The sequence below is a fragment of the Eutrema salsugineum genome, unplaced genomic scaffold, assembly GCF_000478725.1.
Source record: "Eutrema salsugineum unplaced genomic scaffold, Eutsalg1_0 scaffold_7, whole genome shotgun sequence".
NCBI classification, from domain to species: Eukaryota; Viridiplantae; Streptophyta; class Magnoliopsida; order Brassicales; family Brassicaceae; genus Eutrema; species Eutrema salsugineum.
In genome coordinates, this window is record NW_006256486.1 from 4658338 (window position 1) to 4668426 (window position 10089).

Consider the following 10089-nt stretch of genomic DNA (forward strand, 5'->3'; position numbering starts at 1 on the left):
TTTTTTTGTTCACATTATCGTTGATTTCTTAATCTTCTCCTTTTCTTAATTTTTAACTTTCTATTCTTTGTTTTTTCCTTCTTATCTTTCATTTTTTTTGACTATTTCTTCTTATGTATTGTATTAATCTTCTTTGACTTCTTGATTTTTTTTTTCATTCGTTTTTTTCTTCGTTTTTTTCTGTTGATTTTTTTGTTTTATTTGTTTGCCCCTTCTTCTTTGTTTTATTTTATTGTCTTTGTATTCTCTAAATTCTTATTCTTCAACATCTTCTACTATTCTTCTTTTAGTTTTATTATTCGTTTTTATCTTCCGCTTTTTACTTCTTCTTGGTCATTTTTGTCCTATCCAAACTTTTTTTCTTTCTAATTTTTGTTTGTCCTTTTTGCATCTTTACTTTCTTCTTTTTTTATTTTCTTTTTCATCGTCGGGTTTTCATCTTCTTATACTTTATTTTCGTCATCTACCATTTTTGTTCTTCTTTTTTCTTTCAGTTTTCTTCTTCAACTTTGAGTTCTTCATCTCCTTATCATTTTTCTTTTTCACTATTTTGTGTTACCCATCTTGATCTTATCGTTCATGGTCTAGGACTTTTTGTTCATTTTTTCCTCATTTTTTTACGTTTTCGTCAACTCTATGTTCTTCTATATGTTTCAGTTTATCTTTTTCTCTTCTTTTTCTACTTCGTTTTTCCCTTTTTCCCTTTTTCTGTTTTCTTTTTTGGTTTTTTCCTCTACGTCCTGCTAGAGTATTTGGCATCTCTTACATTATTTCAAAAATAAACAGAATTCAGAAAGCCATCTTTAAAACAAGCAAAAAAATAAAAGACTTAAAACATGTTCATTAGACAATGAAGATGATTTATGATATGTTGACATGGTTTTTTAATAACGTTAAGTAAGGAAGAATAACTGACAACACAAAACAACAACATATAATCGAGGAACACTACTACTGGTACTGAAAAAAACGAAAAAAAATAGAAAAAACAAAAAATTGATTTATAAAAAAAAGACGGTAAACAATACAACAAAAAACCGACCAATATAGAAACCAAACCACAATTGAGCATAAGATACATTTAAAAAAGTAATATATTTATATATAGCTCTCAACTTAAGCTAGGATTTCCCACATCACATGTACATTTTTTTTCCAGATAATCTCGCTCAACAGATAATCCGATTAACGAATAAAAGGGAATTAAAAATATTTTATTAATGAATAAAGGGGAATTAGTTACCTAGATAGAATGAGAGACCTTATAGCGAAAAATTTACTTTGCATATATTATATATGATATGATTCTAAATATTTTTTGATTAAATTCTAATTTTTAAATTTTCGTTATTTTCTATTTTAAATATTTTTGATTAAATTTCGTTTTTTAATAATTTTTATTAAATTTAAATGTTTTTTTTATTAAATTTCGATTTTAACAGTTTTTAATATTAATTTACGATTTTAACATTTTATTTACTTACGATTTTTAATATTTTTATTTAATTACGATTTTTTATATTTTTGAATTAATTTAAATTTTTTAAATAATTTAAAATTAATTTAAAAAATATAAGAAGGGGTAAAGGGTAATTAGCCACCCTAAAATTGAATAAGAGAGCTTTAACTCAAAATTTTACTTTGCTTATAATATATATGATAACAGTTAAATCTATACTATTTTCAAAGTATCCAAATCAACTTTTAAAAATTTAATTTTATTCATATATGAAAATTTTATATTATAAAAAATCATATTCTAATATTATGGTTAACAAAATAAATTAAAAATAAAGAAATCTCTATTAACAAAAAAAATCCAACATGATATTAAAATCTCCATTATTATTGTTTAAGTTACAAATTTAATTTATTATCTATTAAAAAATATATGCTACTTATGCAAGTTTAAGATACTTGATTTTAAAGCTTTTCACATAAAATTAATAACTAATAATTATGATTTATATTCATCTAAGTTTTTTTCACATATAAAAAACATATTTCCACATAATCTCATGTAATATATTTTGCGAAAAATGATCAAAAATTTACATTTTGTATATTCGACTTGGAATTGCAATAGATTAATATAGAAGTTCTTAGTTTAAGTTGTTCAATTTGTTATTTTATTTTTTAAAATTTGTATGTATTAAATTGTATCGGTTTTGCCTACTTAATTATAAGTAGAAGAGTGAGAATGAATATGATAAAACTGAATATAATCATACAAAAATCATTAACAATAAATAAATATCATATATTCATTGAAAATACAAATATAACAAGAATAAAAATGAACATGATGAAAAAAAATTCATTCTTATTAGAAGAGATGACTTATAATCATTGAAAAATTATTAAAAAGTTTACACAACCAATTGATAAAAATATATTTAATTTATAAACTTTGTTTGATTTTATTCATTTCATATTCAACTATTGTTTTAGTTTCAAATTTAAATTTTCTATTAATCTCAAAACAAATATTTTATTTATTAGTTTGTTTTTTAAATTAATATATCAAAAGAAAAATTTGTTATTGGTTAACAAATAGAAGAAAAATATTAAATATCAAATTTTATTGTTTTTTATTATTTTAAAGAACACATATATAATTAGAATAAAAGTAAAAATGATGGAAAAAATTATCATCTTGATTCAAAAAAATGAATGTATAATATTTTATCATCATGTCAATACTATGTTGAAAAATTTCTATTTTATTAATTTTAATAATTTTAGTTGGTTTTGGTATATTAGCTTATAAGTGTTTGACCAAATAATACGTTTTTTAAATACGACATACTGTATATAGATTCAAAACAAAACTGATAAAACCTCACAATTTACATAAAAATTATTAGATTAATATTATAATATTTTTAATATATTATTAAAACACTAATATATAAAATTTATATCTTAATAAATATAGCAAATTACATATAATTTTTTATCAATAAAATACCCACGCGTAGCGTGGACGGACGCAAAATCTAGTGGATTTACTTAAAAATTCTAGATTTCTCGGGATTTTGCCTCTTTCGAGCATATAGTAGAATAAACACAAACATTTGACGAATATCTAAATAAAGTCAAGTTTGTTGCTTTTTTCTTAGAAATCTTTTTATTTCCTACAACTTTATAACCAATTTACTGAAATTTTTTAGCGCAACCAATTAAATAATCTCCCTCATTAAGCTAAATACTAATCAGTTTCTTGATCGATATCAACCAGGAAAATATGAAAAAATGCGTCTCAACCGGAAAATACCGTTAATTTTAAATATCCGGTTCGATGGGCCCTTACAATGGGCCGATAATCCACAGAATCATCCGCTTGGTCAAAACTCGTCAATAAACATCGCGTGCAATCGGCAATTTCGTGACTATCTTTCTTAAGTTAAGTTAAAAAAAAAAAAGTAACAATGAAACCCTAACTCCAACGGGAAACCCAAAATTAGAAATCCCCAAATCGAGAGGTAAAAGAAGGTTCGATTTTGACTTCTTCGCTGTATCGTTCGCAAATGCAGTGTGTAGAGAGTTAGTTTCTCACTTGAATTCGAATGTCAAGTGATCGGCGAGAGATGACGGTGGTCGGTGACGGAACTGTTGGAGGTGGAGTTACTCCTCCGGTGAAAGCTGCGGCGGAGGTGACGGTGATGCCTGATCTGAGGCTGAGGCCGAACCCTAACAACGAGCACAGACCGGATAACTACGACGATCTGCAGCTTGAGTTTAGCCCTTGCATTTTCAGCTCCCTGGAGAGGTACTTGCCGCTGAATATGCTAAGCTCGAACAGAGACGACAAGGCGAAATTCATGTCGGGAATTATACTCAAGTACCTTCCTCGTGAAGAGCGTGCCAGAGTAATGCTCTTTCCTCAACTTCTGATTTCTCTCTTTTTGCAACTTCTTCAATTCTGAATCTATGTTTTACGATGGTGAATCTATTGTCTTGGAAATATGAATTTGCTAGTATAATATTTAGCTTTTTCTAGTTAAGACCCAAAATCTGGTTACTTTAGTTGAATAAAAATTCTCCATTAAGTTTTAGAATAGTTTCATGTTCATGTAATGCTCCAGGCTAAAAGGCACATGGAATATAAGCAGAAGATAATATCCAATTACCAGGTGAGAAGATGATATAAGCTTTGTTCAATCTTTTTGCTTGTATTGTCTTTTTGTTTCTTAGACTTGTTTATGCCAAAGTTTTGAGATGTTTCCTTCTGCAGCCACTTCACAAGGAGTTGTATACTCTTGACCCCACGTTCTTTTTCGTTCCCTCTTTCCTGAAGGCGATCAACGAAGAAAGATTAAGAGACAAAAAGATTGAAAAAAAGGCGACAAGCTTAAAAAGCATAATTTCTGAGCCGTCTCCGGGTGTTTTAGTCTTTGATATGCTTCAGCCCAAGTTCTGTGAGATGATGCTATCGGAGGTAAATAATCCATCATCTTGCACTTGTTCTCTGCCGTGCTCTTACCTACCACTTTGTTTTGTGTAATGTGTTGCTCTTTGATGAAACAGGTAGAAAATTTCAGAAAGTGGGTTAAAGAGATAAAGTTTCGGATCGTAAGACCAAACACCATGAGTAACTACGGTGCTGTGCTTGACGACTTTGGCCTGGATAGCATGCTTGAAAGCATCAGGGAGGATTTTATCCGTCCTATTTCCGAAGGCAAGGCAATATATGACTTAAATGCATTAGAAAAGACTTTTATTGGAAACCGCATTTGATACTCTGTTGTTTTGCAGAATTATTCCCTGATGTGTGTGGATCAACTCTAGACTCTCACCATGGGTTTGTTGTTGAATATGGTAAAGATAGGGATGCTGACTTAGGTGAGTCCTCTTGATTTTTCTGCTATCACTCTGAAACAACAATTCTTCTAAATTCTCATAGGACCTTACGATATTTCCTGAAATGCAAACATATTCTGTATCGTCTGCAGGCTTTCATGTGGATGATTCAGAAGTAACATTGAATGTTTGTTTGGGTAAAGAATTTGTGGGAGGGGAATTATATTTCAGAGGCACACGATGCGAGAAACATGTGAATACAGACACAAAGTCAGAGGTTTGTGATTCCTTTTGAGGAGCTTAATTTGTTGTATTACATTCCAGTATTCTGTACATGGAAAAATGGCTAAGTAATAAAGTAGACTACTATTTCTTCATCAAAGCAGGAGACATTTGATTACTGTCATAAACCGGGTCAAGCTGTACTTCACCGTGGCCGCCACCGCCATGGTGCCAGAGCCACGACATCTGGTCATCGTGTCAATATGATTCTTTGGTGCAGAAGGTAAACAATAGAGAAGCTTGCCTCAGGATTTCAGATCACAATTGAAATTACATTTCTCCTGTTTTTCCATTGCAGCTCTGCGTTTAGAGAGATAAAAACCTATCAGAAGGAATTCCCGGACTGGTGTGGTCAATGCCTCCGAGAAAAGAAAGAAAGGCAAAGACAGACTCTTGCTGCCAGAAAAAAGGTAAAAAAAAGTAAAAAAAAACCAATAATTTTGCACGAGTTTATAAGATGTTGATTTGAGCATGGTTATGATGAATCTATGGGGGTCCTTAATTGCAGGAGTTGATTAGATTAGAGAGAGAAGCCGAAGAAGTTTGATGAAACACAACCCTATAGCTTACAATTGGTAATCAATCAGTCAAGCCCTGCAATATATTGCTTTGCCGTTTGACCTTTGTACTTGAAAAAGTGAGTGTATGTAGAAAAATCATTCAAGGTAAATGGCTCATTCGTCTCTTGAATCTTGCCTCTCACATTACTGTGTACATGAAATTTGCCTGCACTTAACCTGTATAAGGAACCTTATAATATCTTAATCTAATTGCTCTTTTCTGTCTTTTTTTTTTACATGTTAAACTAGGAAACGATGGTGTGATCTTTTTCTCTGTGTGTGTGTGTGTTATATCCAAATAGGTATCACTGATTGAAGCCACAGACTGACACAGTGACACTAATTTTGATTTTCAAAAGCTATTGGGTTATCTTTCATGCTCAGAGTCTCTTAGCTCTGTAGTCCTAATGTAGCAGACAGAGCCTTCCCCGCTTCTAGAAGAGCCACTCCAAATGTCAAAGTTATACTCCCAGACAAACTTTATAGAATTTCTACCATCCCTAAGGTGAATATTGGCCTTCCTTAAACCATCAGTTTTGACATATGTTTTCATGTACAATCGGTCATACATATAATCAGAACAACAGTTTCCTGCACAGACTCTTCTTGTTACTCCCACCATGTTAAGACTTAACTCATCGCATGTCTTAAAATATGCAGTGGATATCGATCAACATTAGCGTAGACCTTGTCATTTCTTGCTTTCCATAGAAACCGTAAAATTTATATTCGTTACTCCGGTGGCATCATGCATTTTGTAAAACAAGTAATCTAGGTTTACCCATAGGATATCTAATAATATGCCTCCGTTCCACACCTCGACAATGAGTGCCACAAGCAATTGTTCAAAATTTAGCCGTGAGTTGTAAGTTAAGCATATCGATATCACTTGCCAGAGAAATGTTTAATATTTGATGGACAAGGTCACATGGTTTCTTCAACGATGTAAAGCAAATGGATAACATTACGATTGTAAAGCAAATGGATAACATTAAGACCTTGAAATGTCGGCGCTTTTGACATAAAACCCTGTTATGTAGTACCCAATAGCCTAATTTGACAGTGTTTATATCCGATATTGGAAATGCTTAAACAATTGTATCCATACTTAATAAAATTTCTTTTGGCATACATTATTAATCACTCATCACATTTATTATGATTCTGAACAGCATAAGGGCAATCATCAAAATAAACTTTTAAAGAATTCTCTTCGATAAATTAAACAAAACAAAGTAACGTGAATAAAAAACATTTCGAAAGAATTGTAGTTTCGCATATAGGTTTAATCCAACTTAACTTGTTTTTTCATGAAACATGGATATGTCCATCCATATATATAAATATTATGTAACATGAAAAATTATGCATCCTATAACAATTCAATCATAAGGGTTAAACCATTCAAAATATATTTCAACCCATTTTGTTCATTGGACAAGGAAATTTCATTGTCGTTTTGTAATTATCATATTAATTAATATTGCCATCTAATGTAACTACTTAAAAAAGATAACTTATATCTTGTCGAACTTTGCTGAAATGAATCCTTAAAATTTTGTTATTCGCTCAGAGAGTCTTATCGTGCTGATAACGTGTTGTGAAAACTTAGAAACTTTATTAATCACTGGAATGTATATATAGAGTACATAGGGAATCTAGGTTAAGTACAATGCCCTGATGGGCCTAATGGGCCGGTATAAGAGTCCATATATGATATTTGTTATAACACTCCCCCTTGGACGAGTGAACCGGGTCAGCTACTCAATCGGGATCTCGATAATGCGCTGGGAATGTTGCCTCATTAAAACCTTACCAGGAAAAACCCAATGGGACAAAACCATGGTGAAGGAAAAAGAGTACAACACGCATTACTCCCCCTGATTGTAGCATCACTGCAGATCTCTAAGTCTATACATTCCTATCTGTTTGACGAGCTTCCGGTGTGTTGAAGTAGGCAATGATTTGGTGAAGAGGTCAGCTGAATTCTCACTGGATCAGACCTGCTGAACGCTGAGAGTGCCGTCCTTCTGCCAGTCTGAGGTTGAGAAGAACTTCGGTAGAATGTGCTTCGTCCGATCTCCTTTGATATATCCTTCCTTGAGCTGAGCTATGCATGCCGCGTTGTCTTCATACATCACCGTGGGCTGTGTGTCTTCGTCCATACCACAATCTCTGCGGATGTGCTGAGTCATGGAGCGCAGCCAGACGCATTCCCTACTAGCCTCATGAATGGCTAGGATTTCAGCATGGTTTGATGAAGTGGCAGTGAGTGTCTGCTTCATTGATCTCCAAGAGATGGCTGTTCCTCCATGCGTAAAAACGTAGCCAGTTTGAGACTTGGCAGTGTGCGGATCTGATAGATATCCTGCATCGGCGAAGCCGACTAACCCATCTTTATTTTGGTTAGTATAGAAGAGTCCTAAGTCTTGAGTACCTCGAAGGTATCTTAGGAGATGTTTTATACCGTTCCAGTGCCTCTGAGTTGGAGATGAACTATATCGAGCGAGGAGGTTCACGGCGAAACATATGTCTGGTCTAGTGTGACTAGCCAGGTACATTAACGCTCCTACAGCACTGAGGTATGGCTTTTCAGGACCAAGGATTTCTTCATCATCCTTTTTGGGACCAAGAGGGTCATCACTTAAGCTTCTAACTACCATTGGGCTGGTCAATGGGTGAGCTTGGTCCATATTAAATTGCTTGAGTACCTTTTCGATATAAGCCGATTGATGCACAAGGATTCCTCCTTTGATGTACTCAAGTTGTAATCCCAAACAGTACTTTGTTTTGCCTAGGTCTTTCATTTCGAATTCTGCTTTTAAGCAGTCGACTGTTTGGGAGATCTCACCAGATGTTCCGAGGATGTTTAGATCATCCACGTATACTGCTATGATTACAAATCCTTTGTTTGAGTACTTCTTGATGAAGATGCATGGACTGATGGGGTCATTTTTGTAGCCTTCTTTGATGAGGTAATCGCTGAGGCGGTTGTACCACATACGCCCACTTTGTTTCAGTCCATACAAGGATTTGTTCAGCCTGATGCAGTATTGATCTCGAGATGCATTTTTGTTTTTTAGTTCAATGCCATCTGGGAGTCTCATATATATTTCGTTGTCCAGGGGCCCATAGAGATATGCGGTTACAACATCTATTAACCGCAGATCAAGATTTTCTCTTATGGCTAGACTTATGAGGAATCGGAATGTTGTTGCATCCACCACTGGAGAATAAGTCTCCTCATAATCGATTCCGGGTCTCTGTGAGAATCCTTGTGCTACAAGCCGTGCTTTGTATCGAACGACTTCACCGAGTTCGTTCCTTTTGCGCACAAAGACCCATTTGTGGCCCACTGGCTTGATGTGTGATGGGGTCCGGATGATCGGACCGAACACGTTTCTGAGTTTGAGACTCTTTAACTCCACGTTTATGGCTTCTTTCCATTTTTAGCCAATCTGTTCGATGTGTACACTGTGTTATTGACGTGGGTTCTAGATCCTCTTGCGTGAGCGCAACATCAAGTGCTACTTTGTATGCAAAGAGTGCATTTAAGTCGACTTCTTTTCGATTCCATTGTATTCCGGACATATTGTAATTGATGGAGATCTCATTGTTATCTTCTGAACCTGGAGATTCGGCGTCCCGAACTTCCATTGAGGGTTCATTAGATTGAGTCTCAGCCGCGGCTATGTCTGATATTGCAGGAATCCCGGTTTCGGTTATTGCACCTTTCTTTGATTTCCGGGGATTCTTATCTTTGGAACCGAGAGGTCTGCCCCGTTTGAGACGTGGTGCAGACTCTGTAGCAACTTGGGTCTGTCCCGTTGGGACAGCTATTCGTACTAGTGCATTACAAGCTGGGATGTACGATTTGGTTACTTTGGTCCGGTCAGCAAAGAAATCTGGCAATTGATTAGCTAGCTTTTGATAATGAATAATCTTTTGGATCTCTGAATCACATTCTAGAGTCCGAGGATCTTGCCAATTTAATGATGTTTGATTCCATGAAAGATCTTTGACCAGCTTGTTTGTCTCACCACCTAAAGAGGGATATACCGATTCATCGAATTGGCAATCCGCATATCTGGCCTTGAAGAGATCTCCAGTGGTTGGCTCGAGATATCTTATGATGGTGGGAGAGTCAAAACCAACATATATTCCCATCCTTCTTTGAGGTCCCATTTTGGTTCGATGTGGTGGAGCAATGGGTACATATACTGAACACCCAAATGTTTTGAGATGGGAGATGTCTGGCTCATGACCCGAGAGTAGTTGAGATGGGGAATATTTGTGTTCACTAGATGGCCGGATGCGTATGAGTTCAGCAGCATGTAATACTGCATGTCCCCATGCTGAGGCCGGGAGCTTTGATCTCATGAGTAATGGTCGGGCTATCCATTGAATGCGTTTAATGAATGATTCAGCCAATCCATTTTGGGTA

At 34.4% G+C, this 10089-nt stretch overlaps 1 protein-coding gene across 5 annotated transcripts; it reads left to right on the plus strand.

Annotated features, from left to right (window-relative positions):
- Nucleotides 1-3414: 3414 nt before the first annotated feature.
- On the plus strand, nt 3415-6046 carry LOC18011303 (uncharacterized PKHD-type hydroxylase At1g22950). 5 transcript variants are annotated; one of them, XR_002897358.1, is made up of 10 exons: nt 3415-3872; nt 4089-4136; nt 4238-4441; nt 4531-4681; nt 4759-4845; nt 4956-5080; nt 5166-5308; nt 5384-5495; nt 5594-5750; nt 5895-6046. XR_002897358.1 is itself a non-coding variant. In XM_024150315.1 (9 exons), exons 1-9 carry the CDS (start codon nt 3570-3572, stop codon nt 5630-5632), a joined length of 1212 nt encoding a protein of 403 aa, XP_024006083.1. In that variant the 5' UTR covers nt 3415-3569; the 3' UTR covers nt 5633-5864. The 5 variants fall into 5 exon arrangements, 3 of the variants coding, with proteins under 3 accessions (XP_024006083.1, XP_024006084.1, XP_006393364.2); XR_002897359.1 differs by having other exon boundaries at nt 5948-5971; XM_024150315.1 differs by lacking the exon at nt 5895-6046 and having other exon boundaries at nt 5594-5864.
- Nucleotides 6047-10089: the final 4043 nt, after the last annotated feature.

Excerpts from the sequence above, each read along its gene's own strand:
- LOC18011303 (XM_024150315.1), top strand. The coding sequence starts at position 3,570 with ATGTCAAGTGATCGGCGAGAGATGACGGTGGTCGGTGACGGAACTGTT. Across the intron at positions 3,873-4,088 it reads CTCGTGAAGAGCGTGCCAGA|GCTAAAAGGCACATGGAATA; the intron begins GTAATGCTCTTT and ends GTAATGCTCCAG. Across the intron at positions 4,442-4,530 it reads GTGAGATGATGCTATCGGAG|GTAGAAAATTTCAGAAAGTG; the intron begins GTAAATAATCCA and ends TTGATGAAACAG.